At 38.8% G+C, this 26,539-nt stretch overlaps 1 protein-coding gene across 11 annotated transcripts in view; it reads right to left on the bottom strand.

Moving 5' to 3' along the window:
• The window catches only part of KANSL3 (KAT8 regulatory NSL complex subunit 3), a 37,605-nt gene extending 12,442 nt beyond the window's left edge, over positions 1-25,163 (bottom strand). For 2 of the 11 annotated variants that reach the window (XM_072633815.1, XM_072633819.1), the window contains exons 1-15: positions 25,030-25,093; positions 23,478-23,745; positions 23,044-23,181; positions 20,429-20,599; positions 11,694-11,784; positions 11,237-11,422; positions 5,660-5,791; positions 5,161-5,277; positions 4,832-4,933; positions 4,651-4,722; positions 3,793-3,867; positions 3,427-3,584; positions 2,581-2,644; positions 1,930-2,130; positions 1,221-1,377 (exon numbers count right to left, since the gene is read on the bottom strand). In XM_072633815.1, the coding sequence (XP_072489916.1) occupies positions 1,221-1,377; positions 1,930-2,130; positions 2,581-2,644; positions 3,427-3,584; positions 3,793-3,867; positions 4,651-4,722; positions 4,832-4,933; positions 5,161-5,277; positions 5,660-5,791; positions 11,237-11,422; positions 11,694-11,784; positions 20,429-20,517 (1,444 nt within the window). In that variant the 5' untranslated portion in view covers positions 20,518-20,599; positions 23,044-23,181; positions 23,478-23,745; positions 25,030-25,093. Of the gene's footprint in view, positions 1-1,220; positions 1,378-1,929; positions 2,131-2,580; positions 2,645-3,426; positions 3,585-3,792; positions 3,868-4,650; positions 4,723-4,831; positions 4,934-5,160; positions 5,278-5,659; positions 5,792-11,236; positions 11,423-11,693; positions 11,785-20,428; positions 20,600-23,043; positions 23,182-23,426; positions 23,746-24,916 lie in introns of all 11 variants that reach the window. The other 9 variants (XM_072633809.1, XM_072633811.1, XM_072633816.1 and 6 more) reach the window with 8 other exon arrangements.
• Positions 25,164-26,539: the final 1,376 nt, after the last annotated feature.

Raw genomic sequence — 26,539 nt, 5'->3', positions numbered from 1 at the left:
CAGACCCCATCTTGATATCCTGACTGACCAATATCATAACAGTGTGCCTATTAGCAAGAAATCTCTAAACTTTCCCTGAATTGCTGCACCCTATCCAATGGTCTAAATGGGAGTAAAAGCTAACATCTCAATCTTTCCTTTTGGAAAAACAAAATGTAATACCCACTTAATGGTACTTAGGTACAACTTCAAAGCCACCAAGCAGATACTGAGCACAAAAACACTATCACACAAACTTGGGGAATTCGTTTTCTCCCATACATTTTAGCACATACACAGCTTTCTCTTGTTCCTTGCTAGCGTAATATTTCTAGACTACCCTGAAGGAATCTAGGGCTTGAGTTCTGACCCTTAAGCACCAGATAAAGAAATACAGAGTACATAAGCAGATAAGATAATTCTGTTTGACAGGCAGTCTGAGTTCACTATAGTAGGTTACAGCAGGAATAACTCCTGCTATTTCCAGGCACTCAACCTCCCAGGGAAAGCTTAACATAATAGACGTTTCTGGATAAACAATCAATTCCCATAGTACCAGACCCTATCTGGGCTAAAATCAAAGCCAAAATTATCAGCATAAAATTATTAGCTTCCCCTAAGTAATTTCTTCTCTGACACTTTCCTCCTTTCCTCTTCACTGATTCTTTGCAGGGTTCACATTATCAAAGCTTCTTGTTTCAAAATTCCCCAAATCAAATATGAAGTAAGGACAGTCACAAATCCCTCCCACCAGAAATCCCTACTGGGTTTAGCATGGAAATCATGACTCTCAAGTCACAGAGTAAAGGAAGTGCCCAGTGAATCTGAACATCTCCAGGAGTCACCCTTTGGAAAACCACTTTCTACAAGAAATGACTCAGGGAAGCTGTCGGAAGGAAGGAAAAGGAATGGCTTTCCCTGCTGACAATAAAGAGATGAGGTTCATCACACAAAACCCCTGCCATTAACAAGACAAAGCAAGGAAGACTATCCTTCCATGCTTTCCACACACACCCTTTCAGGCAGTCCCTTTTTGACTTCTCTTCATTTCAAGAACTACCCTTCATATTTAACCAGTTTTAAAATGTTAAAAAGAAAAAGTAAGAGCACACCGATATTTCCCCCAAATCATGTTCCATTCAGGTTAGGGAAAACAATCATTTAAGAAACCCAAGTTCTAAGAACAACTACAAAAAAAGATGGGAAGGAAACCCACTTGGCATTAGGCCTGGGATCTGTACCTTGAGCCTGTTTATGCGTCAAAACCGCTTCTGTCCGCTGTACATGTCTCTTCAGTAGCTGAGCAGTGCCAATTTGACTAGACTTAGGGGCAGAGGTCACTGTAGCCATTTTGGTCTTGGGACTAGAAGTAGGGCTGCTAGACACACTTGATAGATCCTGGATGGGGTTAGAGAGATAAAGAAAAACCTGTCATCTGAACTACAACAATTCAATTCAACAACAAGTAATAGTATTAGGTACTATGCAGCGCTTCTTAAATTTTTCCCACTCTTAACCTCTTCAGCACTTCTTAAACTGTGGGTCTTGACCCACATATGGGTATAAAGATAGGTATAAAGACAGATGCAATAAATTTCATGAGACTCCTTGAACTCATAAACAGGAATTTTCTTTTGAATATTTAAAACCTGAAGTATTAAGAGATTCAAGAGCTAAGAGTTAAGCTAGAAAAGAACCTACAGGTCACAAATACAAGTCCTTCACTTTATAAATGAGGAAACTAAGGTCTCAGTGTTTAAGTAACTTGCCCGAGATAATACAGGCTCTAGGTAGTAAAGCCATGACTTGAACCAGGTCCCCAAATTCCAAATCCAGTGTTCTTTCCACTTTCCACCTTGCTGAGAACCAAACTTACCAACAAGCTCTACCAACATGCTCCCTTCCCAAGATGTCCCCAGATACAAGCATATTATCCTTAAGCTGCATTACCTCGGAACCAGAAGGTGAGGCAGGAAGCTTAGCAGCAGGAGAGGTAGGCCGGCTTCCCCGTTCAGGAAGTTCAAAAGCTAAGTCCCGGCGGGCTGAATCACGAGGCTTCTTCTTCTTCTCAGCATCCAGATCTCGGGGCTCAGAGCTGCTGTGACCCTCAGCACGAGTGAGCACACCAGTCAGAAAGTCCGCAATCTCATCCTGGTTCAAACAGAAAATGACTACCTATTGGTGCCAATCAGTGTCACCCCTGGGTTACAATCTCACGGACATTTTCAAACCAGTATCAACTCCCTCCTCCTTTTGACATTAAAATGAGCTGACCTTTTCCCTACCATACAAAGCCTGACACAGTCTTCTTAGTCAATCTACAAATAAATACTAAAACCAAGTAGTAAGACCCCTGAGGGGTACCTGAAACTGACAGTACTCTACCACTTTCATCCACCTCAAATTTTTTCTTTCTCTTCAAGCTATTTTTGCCTTCTCTTCTTTCTTCTTCCCCTGACTATGCCTTGTATTTCTCAGTAGCACCAAAAGAAAAAAACTTAGTACTGTGAGATAAAGAAGTTTTTGACCCCTCTACTGAACCAACCCCCAGAATATATGACAAGTGTAGCAGAAAGAAAAGAGCAAAACAACTGTATTTACCTGGACACATCTGTCCACCATACTCTGAGTCAGGCCTTCAGACTTCTTCTTTGCTTTGCTTATCCTAAGAGAAAGGAAGAAGGAAATTATATGAAGACATCATTCATTTAAAAAAAAAAATTCTGCTGAAAAACACAGATTTAGGGGTTGATTTATTTTCTGAGCACAGTAAGAAGCATAAGTTAAAAAAAAAATTGGACAAATTTCTCTAAAAGACCCACAAAATTCTAGAGCTGAAAGAGACCTCTGAGACCATCAAGGCCAACACCCAACAGAGGAGGAGTTTGAGACTCAGAGCAGTGAAATGATGACACGTGGTAGGGGAAAAAATGGAGCTCCAACCCAAGACTTCTAATTCCTAATTAAGTGCTCTGTCCACTCACAGCTCCATGCTGCTTCCTAATATATTCATCACAGAACTGAGAGCTAGAAGGAATCTTTAGTAATGTGTCTCCTCCACCCCTTCATTGTTCAGTCTTTTTTCAGTCATGACTCATTTGAAATTTTCCTGGAAAAGATTCTAGAGTGGTTTGCCATTTCCTTTTCCAGATCATCTTACAGATGAGGAAACTGAAGCAAACAGGGTTAAGTGACTTGCCCAGGGTCACAGAGCTATCAAGTATCTGAGGCCAGATCTGAACTCAGGAATGCCATGATTCCTGACTCCAAGTCTGTCACGCTATCCACTGGGCCACCTAGCCTCCAACCTCCTCCTTATGTATGAGGAAACTGAGACCCAGAAAGCCCACACTGGCAGGGTATTTTCTTCCACCTCACTTTAAATTATTCTTGCATGACTCTTTACAGTCCCAAAGGAAGCAGCAAACACTTCCCAAATGTGCCCACCTGAGACTGTCATCAGCTCCCCCAACTACCACCATGCTGTTATCAGCACGAATTTTCTCCCGAAAGTCCTCCATGGCCTCTGTATGACACTGTAGGGAGTTCTGGCCAATGACAAAGAGGACTGGAGTCTTCATATCCAGGAGAGGGTCATCCACATCCTGACAAGAGAAAAATCTTTAGGAGACATTAATCAAACACACATTCAGTAAATGCCTCTGGGAAATCCACACAGGAAAGGGGATCGGACTAGGAAATTTCTTAGGTGTAGGAAAATTCCCTTAGTTGAATGAAGCATAGGAGGGAGCCTATATCTGACTTTCCATTCCCATTCTAATAACCAGTCCATAATCTCAATCCCATCCTTACCCCTCTGGGCCCATCCACTGTAAGCAGAGGAAAGCCAAGGCAGACAACTGCAGTGACATATTCCATTACCGATACCTGAAAATAATTCAGTTGTTGATGTAAGAATACATATCCTGCCGCTTTGGCCAACCAAGAATCCTTTAAAGTAACCCAATCTACCAATTAGTCCTAACCTCCAAAACACCATTCTGACCTCTATGTCTTTCAGTCATGACATCATTGAGCATAATCTTTCACAAAGTAGGTACTTAATATTATGTTTGTTGAATTAAGTAAGGAATACAAGTGATGTAACCGAAAAACCTGGCCTTGAGGTGAACTCGGAAGAATACTGAGGCTATAAATTCCACAGCCTTCAAATTCCCCAGAATAGATTCTAGGCCTGCTCACTTCTTCCCCAGTTAGTAAAAGAGATTAGGAGAACTCCAAAAGAAATTTCTCTACCTCAAGTAAAAAAAAACCTTTCAATTTTAAATCCAATATATGGCTCCCCATTACTCTCCCTTTCTCTGGAACACTCTTTTAATACTTCCTTTTCTCTTCTATACTACTTCTGAGATCAGAGGATACAGAAAAGATGGATCACATCCTTTATTCAGCCTAAATACTGGGTTCAAATTCAAAGACAATATATTTCAGTATTACATTTATTTTACATTCCTGTGGGTAAAACTTTTTAGTATATCCAATATTCAAATTTATACTGGATAGTAATTTTGCTATACCCCTAATTTGGGGTATATTTGCCCAATAGGCAATACCAAAGACAAACATTTGGAGTTAAGCTTCCACCTTAGGATTGTCAATCATCCCAAATTTTTAGAGAATGATACTCAAAAAAGATGAGAAATTACTTACATGACAAGCCACCAAGGCTCCTGTATTCCAGCCAATCAAGATGATAGGTTTGTGGGGGAAATGATTGTGAATCTTTGAGAAAGAAAAGAGAGAAAAGAGAATAAGACAAGCCCCTAGACAGTTACAGAGTCAACCCAACGCCTGCTATGGTGCTACAGCACAAAGATGAGAATATTCTTACCTCTAATACTTTGCCTCGAACAGCCCCAATCATGTGCTCAAGACACTGAAGAACTCCTACTCCACTCCCATTGTTTAGGAGATGGGTGGCAATTGGGATGACCTACAGAAGATGAGGGTGCCACAGTAATAAAGACTATATACAAAGGTAAGTTTTGATGTTCCTTCTTCAATTCTTCTCAAAGCCCAGACAAATCCTAACCTAAATCTCAACTATCTTTCATTAGTACTATTTTTATTTCCACATGAAACCAAAGCTGCACTTCCCTCCCCTGTTTTGCTTTATTTTTCAAAGATCTTATTTGCAAGGTCACCATTTCCAGCACATACCTTGCCCAAGCAGGAGAGCTGTGACTGCCAAAAGCGGTGTCTTCGAGAGGTAGGGAACATGGAGCTCGAGGGACCAGAGGAAGCAATGAGAATCAGTGGAGATCCAGGGAGCTTGCTCTAAAAGGAAAGAATCCCACTCATTCACAGATAAATAAAAGTTGTTTGCCCTTTCAAGTCTCAAGGTCTCCATTTTTCCCCCTTCTTAAGAAAAGGACAATGTATCTGATGGTATTCTAAGCAGATTAAATAGACACAATTCCTGAAGTTTATAATCTAAACTTTTTAATTTTCTTACCACAGAACTGAGCTCTGTAGAGGATAAAGTAAGTCCTCAGGGCAGCTGCTGTGTCAGTTTTCTTTATTGTATTTGTTACAAGAGAGGGTTGAGCAAAACAGTGATGGCCATGAGAGGGAAGGTTAATGGAAAATGACTGCAGTGTAACAAAATAAAAAGGCATCAATAAAACTTTAAAAATAAGTAACTGGCTGTCCAGCTTACTGGTTTGTTGTGAGAAAGCACTCCTACAGCAGGATCCCAGGGTCTTTTAAGCAGGAGAGACAAGGCCTCAGCTCCTGCTGCACCAGTCTTTGTGGTAGATGACATCAACATCCGGTCAATCAAGGTTGGTATCTAGAAGAAAAGACAAAAAAGAAATGTTAATATTATGTAAGTGGGAGTCCTCTCACCAGCTGAGAGGCAGCTGAAGCCCTGCTGACTGAAACAAATCTCAGCTTCTCAGATATTTTAATCTAATATTATCTGCACCTTGGCCTCCCTTAAGAACAAAATATGCGGACTACCAACTAAGGCATGTGACTGATATAAAATGTTGTTACTCCTATGTTAAAACAGCCTACTCTCAAAACATATTATGGTTTCAATTGTAGCCTATTTTAGTGCAAACTCAAAAGGTGATCTTATATCTTTATAAATGTAGGCTACAGCTATGCCAATGTCTGCAGTAAAGTGACTGGAATGAAGAAGCACATTGTATTAATTTCCATGTCACCCATGAAGGTCAATGATTCACACGGTAGACAGGACAAAAGATAACAGCTTTTAGAGAAACAAGATTTTCAAAATACTAAAGAAAATGGAAAAGAGAAAACAGAATGATCTGACACAGGGTCAAGAAAAAGGAAGAAAGGCTCAAGGAAAATGATCAGAAGCTATGCACTCAGAAAAGACTAACTCACAGAGATCAGAGGAGTAACACCACTTAAGATGTCAAAGAACTAACTGGAGGGCAATGTGGTCAAAGTTTAACAGCCAGGCATTCTTAAAAACAAGACAGAAAGGACCTCATTTCCTCAGTGACCAGGAGAGTTAAAAGAATTACCTACCTGGGCTGGCAGCAGAAGCTGCGTGAAATGAAACTGGCAGTAACTGACTATAGAAGCTCAAATGATGTATTCAAGCTGACTTAAACAAGTTTAAATGAAAAGCAGCCTCATGTAGGCATGATAAATTCTGGATTTTAGTGTCCAAAGACCTAGGTTCTAGTCCCTGGTACAGCCATTTTCTAGACCCATAACTACAAACAAGTCAGAACCTCTCAAAAACTCTTATTAAACTCTAATAAGAGTTCTTCACCTACAAAATAAGAGGCAGCAAGGTGGAATGAAAAAGGCAATAGACATAGAATCAGGAAAATCTGAGTTCAAATCCTGCCTCAGATACTTGTTAAATGTATGACTCCAGGCAAAGTTATTTAATTTCTATATGCCTCAGTTTCTCTGTCTATAAAGGGAGGAAGAACCCTGGACTTTATGGCCTCTAAGGTCTATTCCAGGTCTAAATCTATGATCCTATGAAAATATTATCTACACACTAATATTTGCTTCATAATTCTGTAAGGAAAATTCTTTATAATATAACCCTTAAAGCAAGAGATAAATGTATTATCTCTAAGTAAATCAACTGCATACATCTATTTATATAGTTTTTAACCATGAGATTTTTTGACACTGTACTAATTTTGCTCCCTAATTGACTAAAACTGAAAAAAATACTAAAAAATACTGAAAAATAAAATAAATAATTAAAAATAAAATACTGGGAAAATAAAAATAAAAACAGTACCAGGAAGAGGGAAAGACCAAAAAACCATGATCCCACTAATACTTTAACAAAACATCCTAAGTATTTTAATATGCATACTACTTAACAAAAATAAAGAGGGTAGCTAGGTGGCACGGTTGATAAGAGTACCAGGCCTGGATTTAGGAGGATCTAAGTTCAAATCCAACCTCAGACACTTACTAGCTGTATGACCCTGGGCAAGCAACTTAACCCTATTTGCCTCAGTTTCCTCATCCGCAAAATGAGCTGGAGAAAGAAATGGAAAACCACTCCAGTATCTTTGCCACGAAAATCCCAAATGGGGTCACAAAAAGTCAGATACACGTGAATAACAACATCCATCAAAAATAAAGACTCAACCTAAATTCAAAGTATATACCCTGTGAGTGATAAAGATCTGCCTTTTGAGAACTGGCAGGCAGAAAAGACTGGTGTAAATTTGGGTTTTCTCAGACCTAAAAATGAACTCTCTCTGTCACTTAGATTTCAGCAAAGCATATGACAAGGCTTCTTCCTTTTAGTCAACAAAATCTTTTAGTTTAGTCTCCCTAAAATTCAAATATGGAAAGCATAAGGTCTGTTCTAGTTATCTCTGATAACCTAGAAAGATGACTATGGTCTCCTTCATCTTTCTTGATATGTTCCACACTAAGAAGCCTTATTTTTCTGATCTAGCCCAAGTTTAACCCATTTTGAAAATCTATGACTTCTCCAGGAGCAAACAGTATGCAGCTGTCCTTGCATGGCATAATTTATAATAATACAACCCACTGATATAGAGCTTTAAAACTTCTTTATATGCATGTGATCTCTCACTTCTTGCCTAGATTATTGCAACAGCTTCCTAACTGGTCTCCCTGCCTTAGCTTCTTTATGTTTCAGTATAGCCTTCACACTAGTGCCAAAGATATTTTCCTTAGGTACAGATCTGACCATGTTGCTCCCCGACTCACTCAGTAGCTTCCAGTAGATTCCAGTAGAATCAAATATGAACTTCCTTGTTTAGTTTCACAGTATGGCACCATCTTTCTAACCTCGTAAGTAATCCCCATTCCCACACGCTTTGATACAGCCAAACTGACTTTCTCTTTGTTCCTCATACATTCTTTCCCATCTTTGGGCTTCACACTAGCAGTTTCTTAGGCTTGGAAAGCACTCTATCCCTCTTCATTCCATCTCACAGAATTCCTGCCTTGCTTCAGGAACCACCTTCAAGCCTTTCCTGACCACCTCAACTGCCAGTGCCCTCCCTCTCAAACTATGCATTTAATTATTGCCTTTATTTTGTATGTTTTCTCTTTACATTTAATAAGGAAATAAACTTATATATGTCCTTGTTGTCTCCTGTTAGAATGTAAGGTCTTTGTGACTAGGGAGTGCTACAGTCGTATTTATATCCCTATCACTGTGCTGGGTACACAGTAGGACTTTAATAACTACCTGCTGATTGAGCTTCAATTTCCTCATTTGTAAAATAAGAAGGTTACTCTCAATCTACCATCCTATGACATTCACAACAGCCCTGTTGCTATAGATGGTGACACATGATGAAACTGAAGGTCAGAAAGGTTAAATGACCTGATCATAGTCACAAAGAAAGTAAATGTCAAGATGACATCTGAACCCAGGTATTCCTAAATCTAAGTTCAGAACTCTTTCCACTATTCCATGCTGCCTCTCAATCATATTTCCTTACAGTCTGTTAGTTCACATAGTCAAAAGACAAAGTGTTTCTCTTACTTTTGAAAATACTCATCATGTATGCAAGGCTTCTGATTTTTGGAAGTAGAAGACATAAAACCTTTGAAGTAAGCTTTATAAAGACAATAAACTTTTAATGAAAAACTAATATTGAGGTTATTAAAGTTGAGTGGTTTCACAGACCATTTATTCTGCATATTTTTGTTTTGTATATGCTTACATATCAACAGTATCCCCCAAGAGAACTGAAACTTTCTCACAAGAGAAACTGTTTCATTCTTTAAATGTGTATCCCCAGCAACAAGCACAATTTCCGTCACACAGCAGAAGCTTAATAAACACTTCTTGGCTGACTGACAGGATCATACACATCAAGGGCGAAAGGCCTTCAAAAGTCATCTAGTTAAACACTTCTATTGTACCAAAGAATAATTGAGACCTAGAGAGGTTAAATGATTTGCCCACGGTCACATAGGTAGTGACAGATGCACAATTTGAACTCTGAGGTTTTGATTCCAAAGCTAGCTATACTTAACTTTTAAAAAATCACTTATTCGGCACTGTCAACTATCTATAATAGAGCAAAAAATTAAAAAATAAAAAACAATTTAAAAAGAGGGAAAAGACTCTAGGAAGTCAAAACAGAGGTTAACAATCCATAAATTCAAGTTCATTATTAATTATTCAGAGTAGAGCTCCTCAGATAATTCTAATATTCTTTATTATCTGATCTCCCAGGTCATAAAGACTAGAATGAACAATTTAAGAGGACTGAGCAGCTTTGCCCAAAATAAACATGGTAACACTAAACAATAAGATGTTAACTGGCAGCCTGGCAACTGGCAGTGAAAGAAATAGAAAAAAATACAAAAGGCACATAAAAACCTCAAAAAAGGCTGGCTACAGTCTGCCACCAATTCCTGAAAGAATAAAAGTTTCCAAGACTCCTAACATCACGGTACACACCAGAGTCTGACATTCATCAATGACAGCTGCATCATTCCCCAAAAGTTAAATGGTCAGTCAATGTCTTTCATGATCCTTCCAGGCTTTTTTCCTACTCTTTCCCTACAAAAACCCGATATTATAGCAAAAGTGGCATATTCATTATTCCCAAGAGTCCTTCAATTTCCCCAGCACACTAACTTTACTCACATCATTCTCCCTGTCTAGAATGAAACCTTGATTGCAAACAACCCACTACCTCTACCTCTCAAAATGCTACCTATCATTTAAGGCCCAACTCAAATGCTACCACCTTCTTACGAGGTCTACCCTGATCACCACATGAAGAAGTCTTCAACCTCTTCCTCCAATTCTTTTAGCACCACATACTTATACTACTCATCAGAAACTGCGTGGTATTGAGGTTATCTGTACACATGTCTCCTCTAAAAGACTATAAACTCCCTGAGGGCAAAGACTGTATCTTATTTCTGAATCCCCAAAGCCTAGCACAATTTCCACACGTAGCTAAGTACCTGGATAAAACATATGCATCAAGAAGGCACTAGGTAGAATTGATGATTTACTTTTCAAAAAATGCAAATAGCATGAAATGAAGATTCACAGTTTCATAGGGAATCCCATTTTTGTGTTCCATAGTGTATATGGAAATACTTTTTTTGGTGTTTAAAGTTTAGAATTTTTTAAAAAGAAAGCACTGGGGAAAAAAATTTAAAATAATCAATAAACTATATTTAAAAGGCAGGGGAGTAATTTTGATATAGGAGAACTACCCTTTAGAAAATGTGCATTTTTTTCAAAAAGGGAACACCAGTTATAAACTCACTTATAAAGACTAGCTCATTTCCTGATAACGTAGGATATTACTGTATCTTTTTTTATAATGCTTATATTGCAGCCTAAGGTCAGAAAGCCCTATTTAACAATATCTACCTGCCTGGTATTTCTCCCTGGTAAATATTTCACCTCCTCTAAGGTAACCTAATTTTCATCACAAATACCTTACCTCAGGATTGACAAGTTTCAGTTTGTAAAAACTCAAAAACGTGTAAAAGTTTTCAACACCTACACCTCATCCTAGACGCAGAAACGATAGAAATATTTAAGTGAAAAGGAAACAGGAAATAAAGAGGAGCACATATAAAAGAAAGGCTTTTTCCCCCCAAACTTCTTTCCTACTCTGGACAGAAATCCTTCCTTTTTTCATCTATTTGATGCTTTCTCTATGACCATTCAAATAGCAAGTGGGCAAAGACCACCTCTGACTCTTCAATGACCAGTGATTTCTCCTTCTAGCAGTAAAGCAAACCAAATTAGTATCCTTACCTTCCCTTTCAATGTCTGCAATGCATCAAGGTATGCTGCTAACATAGGCAGGCTCAGGGTTTCCACCAATGTTGTATGCAACCACTGGACAAGTTTAATGTCCCAACTCACACTTGCCAGTGCCTGCCGAACTCTCCTTGCACACTTATCCACAGCAATTCGCCGCAGCACAGGCTCATTGCAAGCCTAGAAGACAATGGTGTGGTTTACAGATATGAAAAGGTGCAGAGAACTATTACATTTTATTAACCAACCCAAGGGGAATGGCTCTATATAGCATGGATAGGGATGTAACAACTGGTTCACATCACTCTACAAAAGATAAGAAATGTTCAAAAAGTTTTGAAAACCAAGAAGTGATAATGAGGAGCAAACTTTTAAAAAATTCCATCTTAGCTACTGTCAATAATAACTGAAAGGTATTAAAAGTATACAGGGCTCAGTCTATTCAATTTACCCCTTCATTGGCTAGCCGGGCCAGCCGGTCAGACTGCAAGGCTTTGAGAATCTTGTTGAATAGCTTGTTCTGGGCAACTGTCCAACCAGTCCTGGAGAAGAAATTGCAAAGAATTAAAGTCATTTTTCTATGTTCTCTCTACATCTTTTAAAGATGACCCTGATATCACAGGAACCTCTGTTTCCACTATACAACTGAATAATTAGAAATGGCATATAATCCAATAAGCACTTATTAAGCCCCTGCTATGTATAAAGTACTATGCTGGACATTGGATATATGAACACAAAACACCTTCAAGAAACTTACAATCTATTGAAGGAATATAAGATATAAAAGGTAAGTATATTCATGATAATCTGAAGAAGAAAGGAAAATAAACTAACAAGGGGACAAAGAAAGGATAGGAGAAACTGATCCTTGAAGGAAGCTAGAGTTTTCAAACAGTGGAGGTGAAAAGGGAAATCATTCTAGGCATGGAAAGGAACAGGAAATGGAATGTTGTACAGGGGAAACAGTAAGTAAGCCTGTTTGGCTGAAATACAGAGTACGGCTGAGATAGTAAAATGAAGTAAGTCTGGAAAGATAGGTGGGAATCAGACTGTGGTGAACTTTAAATGATAAACAGAGAAGTTTGCATTTCACTCTATATGAAACAGGGAGCCAGAGGAGTAACATGATCAGTCTTGTGTAACATGGCAGCTGTGTGGAGGACATATTTGAAGGAAAAGACCTGAGAGAGGAAGAATAGTTGGGAGACTGCTAAAATAGCAAATGTACAAGGTGATGAAGGCCTGAACAAAAACAGTGATCAAGTGAGTAGAAAGAAGGGCAGAAATTCAGATGTTGTAAAGAATAGTAAGTATGACTTGGCAACTGATTGGAAGGGGGGGCAAGGTGGAAAAGATAAAAGAGGATGACTCTGACTCTGAACTGAAAAGTCAGAAGGATGGTGGTGTTCTTGAGAAAAACAGGAAGGTTAGGAGGAAAGGTATGTTTAGACGCCTTAGAGAGAAAGATAACAACGTGTGGTTTGGATCAGTTCAATTTGTAGCCCCTATGCGATATCCAAATGGAGGCATCTAGAACGTAATTGTGAAACTGAATCTCAGAAGATATGTGAGGCATGCAACTTTAGAAGTTCTCTGCCTAGAAATGAAAACTGAATCTACAGCAAAACTGAAGAGGCCATCAAGAGAGAACATGAGGAGACAAGAATGCCCAAGACAAAAGCTTCAGGACACACGCGTACACTTGGGGTGGAGGAGGGTAGGACATGCATGATAACTCAATAAAGCAACAGAGGAGGGTTCATATAACTAGGAGAACTAAAGAAAAGGAATGTCATAAAAACCCATTGAGGAGACAGCATCCAGGAGAAGGAGGTAGTCAATATTATCAAATACTGCAGAATGTTCAAGAAAGATGAAAGGATAAGGATATAAAAATAGGCCATCAGATTTAGCAATTAAGAGATTGGAAAAAGTCATTTCAGTGAAGTTATGAGACCAGAAGTCAGGTTTCAAAGGGTTGAAAGGTAGGAGGAAAGGAGTAAGAAGCAATGAATGTAGACAGTTTTTTCTATAAAGGCAAAAAGAGATATAAAATAACTTAAGGGTTTTTTTTTTTAATTGAAGGGAGAGATCTGGGTATATTCATAAGCAGCAAGGAAAAAGTCAATAGTTGAGGAAATATTAAAAGTTACCAAAAAACAAGAGGGTGACTTAAGATGGGCTAAGAAACAAGAAAAGAATGGAGTGAAAGCACAAGTGGAAGACAAGAAATCCAAGCTGATTCAACCCACAAGAAATCCCATCCCTGAGCAATGTGGAACTATGCCCAAAGGGCTACAAAAATGTGCATAACCTTTGACCCAGCAATATCGCTACTAGGACTGTATCCCAAAGAGATCATAGAAATGGGAAAGGGTCCCACATGTATAAAAATATTTATAGCAGCTCTCTTTGTGGTGGCCAAAAATGGGAAATCAAGGAGATGCCCATCAATTGGGGAATGGCTAAACAAGTTGTGATATACAAATGTAATGGAATACTATTGTGCTATGAGAAACAATGAACAGGAAGACTTCAGAGAAGCCTGCAAAGACTTATATGAACTGATGCTGAGTGAAAGGAGCAGAACCAGGAGAACTTTGTACACAGCAACAACCACAGTGTGAGAGAATTTTTCGGTAGACTTAGTACCTCACTGAAATGCACAGACTTAAAAAATGTCCAATGGACTCTTGAGGCAAAATGCCTTCCACATTTAGAGAAAAAACTATGGAATTGGATCACAGACAGAAACAGACTATTTTATTTTGTATTATGTTTTGTTTTGTTCTATGATTTCTCCCATTCATTTTAATTCTTCTATGCAACATGTATTTAATATGAAAGTACGTGTAGAACCTATATAACATTGTATGCCATCTCAGGGAGGGAGTGAGGAGGGAGGGGAAAAAAATCTAAGCTATATAGAAAATATGGATATATGGAAATGATTCTCAAACATTGAAAACAAGTATATGAATAATAATTATGGCAATTATGACTCAAATATATAAAGTATTTTTTTAAGGTTTGCAAATCATTTTCCTCATGAACAGCCCAGTGAAGTACATAATGAAGTGATTATAATCCCATTTTATGGAAAGAGAAACAAGACAGAGGATTAAGTGATTCACTGAAGGTTAAACAGCTATTGTCAAGTGTTGAACATGTTTGTCTGACTATGATCCTATATCAATATTCTTTCCAATACACTAGTCAGTCTCTCATCACACACCACAACATAAGTCAAGAGAAAAATCATCAACTCCATTTCAGTTTATGCTTATAAAATCAAAGCTAGTCATTTAAATTAGTTTTTCTCTTCATTATGCCATTAGGGAAAGTGTATCTGTAGTTCCCAATCTCCATAGAAACTAGTGCTCTGTTTCCAAATAACTGTGTATTTAAATTTACTTCATATATGATTCATATTTACTGAGCGTACCTCCTGCCTATATCTATATTTGTGTATGCTATTTCACCCAATAAAATTTAAGTTTCTGGAGTGCAGGGAATGAAGGATAGCAACAAGCATCTATTAAGTTCCTACTGCATGCTAAGCACTGTATTAAATGTTTTACCAGTATTATCTTATTTAATCCTCACAACAATCCTGTCCTGTAGGTGCTATTATTTTTGATCCTTACAAAAACAATGTGAAGTAGGTGTAATTATTATTCCCAATTTTACAGATCAAGAAACTGAGGCAAGATTCAAACTCAGGTCTTTTGACTCCAAGTCCAACATTTTTTCTAATACATCAACTAGAAACCTCAAGATATATAGGAACTAATTTAAAAAATACGAATGAAAGCCATTATCCAAAAGATAAATGGTCAAAGGATATAAACAAGCAGTTCTCAAAGGAAAAAAAACAAGTTATCAACAACCATACAAAAAAAAATGATCCAAATTATCCATAAAGGAAATTCAAATAAAAACAACTCAAGTTCCATCTTATGGTCACAAGGTGGACAAAAATAACAAAAGACAAAAGTGACAATTGTTGGAGGGAATGCAGGAGAACAAAAACACCAATACATTACCAGTGGACCTGTGAACTGGTTCAGTCATTCTGGAAAGCCATATGCTTTCTTTCTTTATTTTGTATTCAAGTAGACTTTATTATTTTTTATCACCATTTGTGATTTTTTAACCTTTTGATGACTACTCATTTAAGGTTTTTACCAAAGCAGACAAGTAATGAAATTGATTTTCAAAAGGGGTTTGCTAAACCCTGGAAACATATAAAGGAGCTGGTACTAGTTCATTGTTTGGTAATTAACTCTGTAACCTAAAATACTGAGTTGCCTGGGACACTAAGAAGTAAAGTGATATGCCCAGAGTCACATGGCCAATAAGCTAATATGCATCAAAGACTTGAACACAGGTCTTCTGTCTAAGCTTATAGATATTCAATTTAATGAGATAACTCTTACCACTTCACATTTCTGAGTCTGGTACAGATTTCCTTTCAAAGATAGAGACTAGAATCTGACATTTCTTTAAGATAATACAAAATATTGTTTTCAATTTATCTTACTATTTATTATATGACAGGATGTTTTCTTTATCTGCTTTTCTTGTTACTATATTTATTCTGAAACCCAAATTGGTAAGGGATGGAAATGATGCAGACATCGGAGAAGAAAAAAAACCCAACTAACTACCTAGAAATTACTATCATACTCTGATGACAGCTGAGATCATATTAAAAGCCACAATGCTGACATGCCAAAAACCAAGATTTTAAGGTTGCTGCTGGAAGCATGCCAAACTGGTTCCAAGAACTAAGACAATTCTTCAATGTTTTGTGTCAGCTCTATGGGAGGTCTAAAAAATTAAACTGGAACAAGAAAAATATGATCTAACCCAAGGATCAAGATAAACAGTGCCTGAGAGATATAATTAAAGAAATTTTAAAAGGGGAGACAGAATTTTAACTACAAGTCTGTAGGGCAGGATAAGCCCCACTGGGCTTTGCTGATGGTGACTGTGGTGAACTGAACTGGCTCCCCTCCCAAATGTTCCCCACCAGTTCAATTTTAAACAGGGAAATGATGTCTCTTCTTGATTTCTCAGACCAGACACCAAGACTAGGAACCCATCTTCCCCCAAGCTTTGAGTAAGCCCAGATGAGACATGGCGGGGAGGTGGGGCAGGGGAACATTCACTGTTTATGCTGACCTCTGCCCTATGCCAATTCCCATACTCTAAGTCCTGGAGAAACCTTAAATTAGTGAGTATGGCAATGCATCCTTTGGTATCACATCACACAGAGTCTATTTTGTGTGAAAATACCTAAAAGACTCAAAACCCTAAGAGACACAGACATTGTCATGGCCATAATATTCCTTAGGAAATTTTAAAACGCCTATGTTTGAACATTAACAAACCTATAAGTCTCCTGGAATCTATTAAATCCCCTTGTTTAAAAAAGGTGGGTATCTCAAGGATTCAACCACCCAATATGAGATGTTTCTATTATTCAACCTTATAAATATCCAGGTACACCCTTAGCTAGAACATATGCTTCTGATACACACTCAATTCTTAAGGAATTTCAAAATTAAAATGAGGTATGCAAAATCTTAGGAAACAATGCCTAGCATATATTCTCACTTTGTTACTATGACTTATACTCAAGTAAATAATAGACTTACTAGTTGAACCTTTATAAAGTATATTTATAAAGTGATTACTTATTAATTTATCTTGCCTTTCTGGTGTTTCTATAGCTTCTATGCTCTTCTTTAACTACAGGACGAATTATAATTAAAGGCAATTAGGTGGCTCAGTGGATACAGCACTGGGCCTAGAGTAAGGAAGACTCAAGTTCAAATCCAGCCTCAGATACTTACTAGCTATGTAACTCTGGAATAGTTTAAAAAATACCTACCACAGTTTCCACAACTGTAAAATATGGATAAAAACAGCACCTACCTCACAGGATTGCTGTGAAGATCAAATGAAATAACTGAAAAGTTCTTAGGTAGGGAAGCGTCTGGTACATAGTAGGCACATAATAAATTGATTGTTCCCTACACCCTTACATGTTGTTTAATACTATAATAAGTATACTTTAGCCCAGTTCTAACAATGAAATGCCACTGAGGGAATTCTATTAATAACCCTGGTCAATATAGATTACCCCTTAATAAGCTCCAAATACATAGAACTGAATTATCTCACCAAGCAGAAACACTGAAATTTTAACTGAAGAACAGCAAAGTGAGGATGGATATAGAAGGAACAAATTAACAGCCTGATGAATTGCGTTAACATTGTATTGAAGGACTGAGACAGGCTATGACAACACAGCTAGTGCTCACAAACCTTTCTGAGTAATAACTGAATGATGAATACAACAAAGTACTGTTGATGGAGACGTGAATTGGTCAAACCACACTGGTAAGCAATTTGGAACTAGTGACCTAAACTGTGACTAAACTGTGCATACCCTTTAATCCAGTGACACAACTACTTGGCCTATTCCCCAAAGAGATAAAAGAAAGCGGAAAAGGATCCATATGGACAAGAACATTTATAGCAGTCATTTTTGTAGAGGCAAAGAACTGAAACGAAGGGCATACTCATGAATTGGGGAATGGTTGAACAAATTATGATATGTGAATATAACGGAATATACTACTGTGATAGAAGAAGTGATAAAGGCAATGGTTTTAGAGAAATCTGGGAAGATTTATATGAACTTACACAGATAGCAGCACAATCAAGAGAACAATTTATACAATAACACCACTGTAAAGACAAACAACTTTAAAATATCTAATGATGCAATACTCAATCAAGTCTACAGAGGACCTATAATGAAATATGTTCCCCACTTCCTGACTAAGATGAGAAAGACTCAAGGTGCAAAAAGAGACATACATTTTTGGATATGGCCACTAGGTGGATTTGTTTTGCTTGACTCCTTATTTATTATAAGTGTTATTTGTAAGTATTTAAGTTTTTTCCTTCTTCAATATCTATATTCCTTTTTTCCTCTATCTTTATTTAGGGAGAAAGGAGTGGTGGGAGGAAGCAATAGTGATGCCAAAAAAAAAAAATGGTCCATTAAAGCATTTTTTTTTTAACAGAGGAAAACTGAAGTTCAAAAGGAAGTACAATCACTACTCAGGGAAGAAGGAATAGCAAGCTAACATGTGAGGAAAAAAACATAAAATGAAAGAGATGAATTTACATTCAAGAATTTTCATACAAGTTTTATGGTAGTGTTCAAAAAGTTAACTTCACAAGAATTAGATGGGGGAGAGATAGCTAGCCAACAGTTTACTGACAAAGATCTCTGTTTTTAGTAGACTACAAGCTCAATATGAGTCCAAAATCTGAAGTGGCAATTCCATGTAATTTAACATAACATTAGGCTGCACTTAGAGGCACAATGACCAGGACCAAAAAGGCATTAGTAGTATTCTAACCTGCTCAGACCATACTTGGAATTCTTTTTATTTTGGGGCACATTTTAGGAAAAACATTTGGAAAACTGGTAAGCATTCAAAGCATCAGAAAGTGCCTTGAGTATAAGGCATATGAGAATCAGATGAAAGAACTGAGAATATTCAATTTGGAAAAGACAAGACTGGAAAGGGGGAAAAGGGGAGAAGATAATAAATATTCATTCAACAAATATTTATTAATAAGCTAGGCACTGTGCTAGGCAATGAGAACACAAAGATAAAAATAAACCAGTGCCTAAAGAAGTTTTCATTCTAGTGAGGAAAAAAACATGTATATGTATATACATTTTTATATGTACATGTGTGCATATATGTAAGCATGTGTATATAAAAAGAAAGTTTTGAATTCTTATACACACACACTGATATACTTATACACATACATACATATACACAACATTAATTACTAAATTAATTAAATACTAAATTTCAAGGGAAAGGTACTAGCTAGTGGGGGATGAAGAAGGGCATCATTTAGAAAGCCACTTGAGTTGGACTTTGTAAGAAGCTATGCATTTTAAAAGAGGGAAATGAAGGGTAGGGCATTGTAAGCATGATGAATACACAGCCTAAAGACACAGAGACAGGAGACAGAATGTCACATGTGGGGAACAGCAAGTAGGCTAGTTGGTTGGAAAATAGAATTTGTGAAGGGAAGCAACACATAATAAGTTTGAAAAGGAAGGGTGAAGTCAGATCGGGAAGTCCTCTAAATGCCAAAAAAGAGTTTGTATTTGATCCTGGAGGGCTTGGAAGAAAGAGTATTCTCCCTCATTGGAGGTTTTTGAGAAAAGCTAGATAACAACTAGTCAGATTATGTTGTACGGGATATCCTGTTCATTTACAGTTGGACTATAATCTAGTCACCAGATAATTTATAAGGTACCTTCCAGTTTTGAGATTCTGAAAAAGTTATAACAAACTGCTTACCTTTGTGCTCTATAAAGTACTCTAGGGGCCAACACACTCCCCAAACTTAAGGAAGAAGATCTGTTTCCTGACTTTGTGTCTTTAGCCTGTTTGTTCCCCATGCTATAATGCCCTCCCCCTCATTTCCCTCTTGCTGCTATGGGACAACCTTCATTTGTTCACCACCTAGATTTCTAAATGACATAAATTCTTAATTTTACATATTTATATACAAATTTAATGTTTTATTATTCTATAATCCGTAGGTGTTCTGAATGTCTATCTGAACTGGTATATTTATCTTAATAACAGTTTATATTTATATAACGTTTTGCCATGTGCCAAGTGTTTTATATAGCTTATCTCATTTGTCCCTCATAACTCAGTGAGGTAAGTATTACAATTATCCCCATTGTAGTTTTTTTAAGCTTTACATACGTTATCTCATTTGTTCCTTTTATACCTTGTAAGATAAACACTACTTCTACTCTTACAGAGGAAGAAAGTAAGGCTCAGAGAACCTTATGAATCTAAAAGATATGCCTGAGAACACAGAGTTGATGGTCAAATTTAGAACCACACCCAAATGTCATGACTCCAAGTGGTCTTTCTGCCATATCATAACCTAGGACAATGTCTGCCTAACTCAACCTGAATTACATAGCATCATGTGTAAACAAACTTTCAATTTATGTTTTAGAATAAAAGGTTGAGATGATAACAAAAATGAATACTAATTCAGAAACTGTGACCATTACCCATGGGATTCAATGTTCCTGAGAAGGCCTACCTGTTGACGTGCTCCTCCCAGTCCTCAGGTGGGGGTGGAGCATCCGCATCAGTTCGGGCAAAGATGACATGGCGTTCACACTCATTCATCACACTTCGTGCCTTCTGGTTGTCATAGAGTGGCACTGGAGTAGACGTGACAGTCTCCACATCAATAGGGATGTCTGCCTCACTACAAATAAACAAAGTATAATCAGATCACAACTATTTTGCTTAATTTATCCATGTGCTTAATGTTTGTTCAATATAGTCTTTTTATACAGTGAGTTCTCAATTACCCAATTACATGCTATCCACATAAAATTTCTTATTCAGTAGAGTTTCAGCACGTGCCACTGCCCTGATAATATGCGCACAAGGACAATAGACTTTTTAATACTGTCCAAAGCAAAACAATTAAAAAGATAGACCTAATACAAAAATCACAAATATTATTCAAGTGTAAATATGAATATTTTAACTTCCAGTTTTTTAATGAATGATAAGTGCTCCCTTTCATGGACATAATTGGTAGATAAATAAGTATTTAGGAGCTCCCTTAATCTCAGGAAAGTTCCTGTGGCAGGAGCAATGTCTTGCCCCATTCTCCTGGTCCCACAAGCAAATCAGGCTAGTTTTTCCTAAAAAGGTATTGAAACATTCTAAGAGACTTTCTTTCAAGTGACTAAGAATTTAGACTTTAGACACCATTTCCTCAGTGCCTGAGTACAAAGCAGTCATGAAGAGCTGGAGGGACTCTCAGAAGCCTGAACAGGGGGCACAAGGGGTCTTTCTCTCAGCTGAATCAACAGAAGGTGTTCTCAATGCCTAGCCTTGTTGAAAATCCTTTTTCTGCTATGGCTAAGCAAATCTACTTTTGTTAACTGTTTGAAGAGGGCTAGTGAGTGTCTCATTTTGTTCCAACATGTAACCTAAATTAACAAGCAACTGGCCTGAGCTAGGCCCAGCCCATAACATCCCCCAATCTCAAATTTCATTGAAACTAAAATATAAAGTAAAATCTGCTATGATCTAATTAATTATAATATGCCAGAAGTAATGGTGTCATAACAGAAGAGTGGTGATCTTCAGGATTCCAGAAAAGCTAAGTCAAACAGCAAAAATCTGTCAAATGTATCCAGCACTGGCTAAGGAAAAGACACAACAAACCTTGCAAATATGAGTATTCTGATTATAAAAAATGTGTATTCTATGGTGAATGAGGAGTAATTCTGACTTTGTAACCTTCAAAATCATCCAATTCCCTTTGCTCTGATTCCTTGGTTTTTTTTTCAAATACTTTGACAGTAAGAATCGGACAGGGTTGTCCTAGATGCTTAGGACAATTATCAAACCCGTAATCCTTTAGTATAGTATAGTATAGCCACTATTGTAAATTGACATTCTGATGCCTTAAACAGTACTTTGTTGAAACTGCCTGAGCCTAATCTCCCCTGCAAGAATTAATAAAATTGATTTCCTGAACATGCAAAGCTGAGCACCAGATGTTGGACCTTTGGCAGAAACCTGAAACAAACAGCCAACTAGTGGATTTCTCTCTCTATTCTGTTCTTCTACATCATTATTTTTTTAAATTTTTTTTAAATTAAACTTTTTTAAATTTTAAAACTATCGACTGATTTTGCTCTCCTTTGGAACTTATTTCCCCCAACCCCAAAATCAAGCATCAACACTGTCTTCCGTAATTTATCTGTTGAGTGCATATGGGTCCTGACAGAAAGGTAGTCAGACATAAATCCTACACTAAGGCCAAGGGGGTTCAACTCTTTCCAATACTTAGCACATTCTCAGGATTCATTTTGTACTGTTAGCAATGGTGGATTATGGTCTGCTAATTCTTTATAATGATGTTGAGTAGTTACTGAAGTATAACTGGTACTGAAATATAAAAGCAGTTTAATCACCTCAATCCTAAATTCTGACTCCAGGTTTACTTCTCTGATGGTGGTTCAAAAAATGTATTTTCAGGAATTTCATGAAAAAGAATATACTTTCATGGAAGAGACTGGCCACATAACCAGAAATTTGATGGGTTAAGTCCTAATGAGCTCCTAGGATCAAAGATTTAGAGGTCAAAGGAAATCTCAGATATCATCTAGTCCAACCCTAACATTTGATATCTGAGGCCCAGGTAAGTTAAGTAACTTGCCCAATGTCAAACAGGTAGTAAATGACAGGGTATCAAACCCAGGTTCTTCGCTTCCAAATCCAGAGCTCTTTATTAGTTCTCATGTGTTAGGTAATTCACTTAAATTTTTTTTTGCTAAAAATCTCAAGCAGTCACATGTACCAAAATATTCATAGTGCATTTTTTTGTGGCAGCAAAAAAAAAAAGAGAAAGAAAATGAGGTACAAAGTGAGTGTCCACTAATTGAGAAATGGCTGCATGAATTATGGTATTTGAATGCAACAGATTATCAACAGCATCAGAAACAATGAAAAGGAGAAAGATGGTAAGACTTCTGTGAACTGATGCAGAGTAAAGTAAGTAGAACCAGGAAAACAATATACACAATGACAACTATAATGGAAATAAAAAGAACACTAAAAGGAAGCCCAATGCTGAGAAACTGCAATGACCAATCTCGGTCCCAGAGAACAGATGATGAAACACACCTCCCTCCTTTTGGTAGAGAGTTGGGGACTACAGGTGCAGAACGTCAGATGTGGCCACTGTGTCGGTTGGTTTTTGCTTAACTATTTTTCTTTATTACAAGTGAGGCTCAATGGAGGTGGGGGTATATCCAGTAATGACTGTGATGTAAAAACAAAAGGCATCAATAAAACTTTTTTTTTTAAACGACAGAATTCTAAATATAAAAATCTCAAGCTGGCTGAATCAGCCAGGCCACATTTTGTCATATGTTGGACACCCAGGCCTTAACCTGATATGCTAGATATCATAGAATTGTCTCAAATCCCTGAATCCCCCAAGCCAGTCTCCTCCAGAATCCCCAGAAACACCCTCCCCATACCCCATTATCCAACAACCATGGTACCTGTTGTTGGGGCACTCTCAGCACCCTAATGGAGGAGGACCACAAACTCACATGGTACTGTCCTGGTGACGCCTGGGGGTGACAAAGAGCATGCGGGTTGGGCGGGCACTGCTGGCATCTGGGTGAGCACTCCATGGCTTGGCATAGCTATGATCCAAAAACACCAGGTCCAGCTCCCGTTCATGGACTGAAAGCTGGAAAAGCAGAGAGGTGCCCATGCGCCGGGCTGAAGTCTGGAAGTCTCGCTCACCACCTCGGTGTGACATCTCTCTAGAAGCGACACAGTGTCTCAGAGCCTGGGAGTCAGCATGTCCTCAGTCTGCAGCAAGAAGAGATCAAATTGCAATGGAGATAGGGGAAAATTCAATTCCAGTACTATGAACTTCTGACCGAAAAAGTCTCGACCTTTTCTCAGAAAAAGGTTAGCATATATTCTATACTTCACAAATCAGTACTTATTTCCTGTCTTGTGCCATTTTCTAATTGAAAAGAGGCAGCATTATACAGTAGAAAGATAGCTGGATTTAAAGAAAGCTCCAGCTTGGGTATCTATCACCTATGTCACCTTGGCCAAGCCCACTTTCCTCTGAAGTTTTTCACTCAATAAAATGGGGATAATAATAATTGTACTACTTTCCTCACAAGGTCATTTTCAGGAACAAGTAGGATACTGTACACATATAGCACTTTGTATCTAAGAGATCATCAAGAACTCTTAAGAGTGGATAATCTTTCAGGCTTTAAAAGGCCAGGCCTGCTTTTCCTCTGGAAACCTCCCCTCCCCCCTCCCTCCTCCCCCAGCGCCAGCCCCACCCCCCACCCGAGCCCAGCCCAGCCCGGCCCCTCCTCTTGGCACAAGCTCCCACTCTGAGGCCCCTTCTCTGGCGCCCTGTCGTCGGAGCCCGGGGGTTTAGAGCAGATTTTCGACCTCCATCCCTTCTCGAGGACGCAGGCAAAGACTGGACAAGTGACTTGCTCAAGGTCACACAAGCGCCTGCGACAGTGAAAGCATCGCTCCGTTGGGAGTCGGGACTCTTAAATTTTGCTGCTTCCTACTCTCGGTGACCCTTAGGAATTCACTTCACCTGCCCGGGCCTCAGGTTGCTCATAAAAAATTAGGGGCTTGGACTGGATGGTTTAAGTCAACGCGCTCCCAAGCGGCAGAGCCGAGATTTGAACCCTGGACCGAGGGCTCTTTAAAGGCCTCCTAAGAGGATCAAGTTCCAACCTAGGGGTGCTTCAATGTCCCTTTATTCCACCCCTTCCTTCGGTGCTTTCCCTTCCCCCCAGTGCTTGGGTCTCCTTCCCTTTTATTCCCCCTCCCCCAACCACTCCCCTCCTCCGACCCCACCCCACAGAACGGCGCTCTCCTGCTGCCCCCTCCCCCACGTGCCCGCCTCCGCCCGCCCCTCCCCCACTTTCCTCGGCGCCTCCCCTCCACCCAGCGCAGGCCGCCGCCCAGAGCCAGAACCGCGGTCCCCCGAGGATACCTCCCAGAGGCGCTACCCGGGCCGGTCCCCGGTGGCCCCCAGGCCCCAGGGCCCGGCCCCCAGCGTCGTCCCCGCCCCCTCGACGGTTCCGAGGCCCAGGCCCGGACTCTCACCCGAAGGCGCGCCGGGGCCCAGCGGCGCAACGCCCGGGCCCCGTCGCCGTACGCATGCGCGCCACCGCCCTTGCGGGCCACCGGGGCAAGCTACAAAACCCGGGACTGGATTAGAACTAAGAAGCGAGAACTGTGCGGCCAGCTAGAAAACCCGGAGAAACGATCCTTATGTTTTCGGAGCGGGGATGCGCCGCGATTCTTTCCAAGAATGTGGTTCCAGGGAAAGGCCAAAGTGAAGATGGAACACGTTTTGTAAAAATTTGTACAGGATTTTCTACATGGACTGATATAGAGTGAAGTAATGAAAGCCAAAAATATATCCAGTAACTACAACAATGGAAACAGAAAGTACCCACCCCCCCACACACAAACCAATAATGAGTGTAACAGAATTCTAAAGGTCAGGCAGGAGATGTGAGAAAGAAGACATTGCTTGGAGGTGGGAGATCCGAAGGCACTACGTGTTGCACTATTGGGGAATTTTTTCAGTGTATCTGATTTTTTACATCTTTAAAAAATATACTTCTTGTAAGATGGGATGGCTGTCTGGCAGGGAAAGAGGGTTGGATACTGGGGATAACATGTGAAAAACAGAAGATGTCAACAAAAGCTTTTTTTTTAAAGTACAGGATTTTGGGGAAAGGATCCACAGGTACAAAAATGTTTATAGCAGCTCTTTTTGTGGTGGCCAAGAATTAGAAATTGAGGGGATGCCCATTCATTGGGGAATGGCTGAACAAGTTGTGGGATATGAATGTAATGGAATACCATTGTGCTGTAAGAAACGATGAGCAGGTAGGCTTCAGAAAAACTTGGAAAGATATATATGAACTGGTGCTGAGTGAACTGAGCAGAACCAGGAGAACACTGTGCACAGCAACAGCCACAGTGTTCAATGACTGATTTTCATAGACTTAGCCCTTCGCAGCAGTGCAAGGATCTAAAACAATTCCAAAGAACTTATGATGTAAAATGCCATCCACATCCAGAAAAAGAACTATGGTGTCAGAATGCAGAGAGAAATAGATTATTTTCTTATTTGTTTTATTTTATCTTTTTTTCTTTCTCATTGTTTTTTCCCATCACAATTTTTCTATGGAATATGACTAATGTGCAAATGTACTTAATAGGAGTGTGTATGTAGAGCCTATATCCGATTGATTTCATGCTACCTTGGTGAGGGAGGGGAGGAGGGAGGGGAAGAAAATTTAAAAATTGTGGAAGTGAATGTTAAAAACGAAAAATGAATAAATTGAAAACTGCAACAAAAAAAAAAGTACAGGATTTGGAACTGAAAGGGATTCTGAGTTTTTTTTTGTTTGTTTGGATTGGTTTTTTTTATCAGATCTGTGTAGGGAGGAAACTCAGAGTGAGGATATTCTGTACCAATGCACTGATACTGCAACTAGAGTTCACATTTATATAGCACTTTAAGGTTTGCAAAGTGCTTTACAAATATCTCATTTTACTCTCCCAAGAATTCTGGAAGGTAGCTGCTGTTAACCATCCT

Source organism: Notamacropus eugenii, chromosome 1 (genome assembly GCF_028372415.1).
Source record: "Notamacropus eugenii isolate mMacEug1 chromosome 1, mMacEug1.pri_v2, whole genome shotgun sequence".
NCBI classification, from domain to species: Eukaryota; Metazoa; Chordata; class Mammalia; order Diprotodontia; family Macropodidae; genus Notamacropus; species Notamacropus eugenii.
This window is presented reverse-complemented; position numbering and strand designations above follow the sequence as displayed.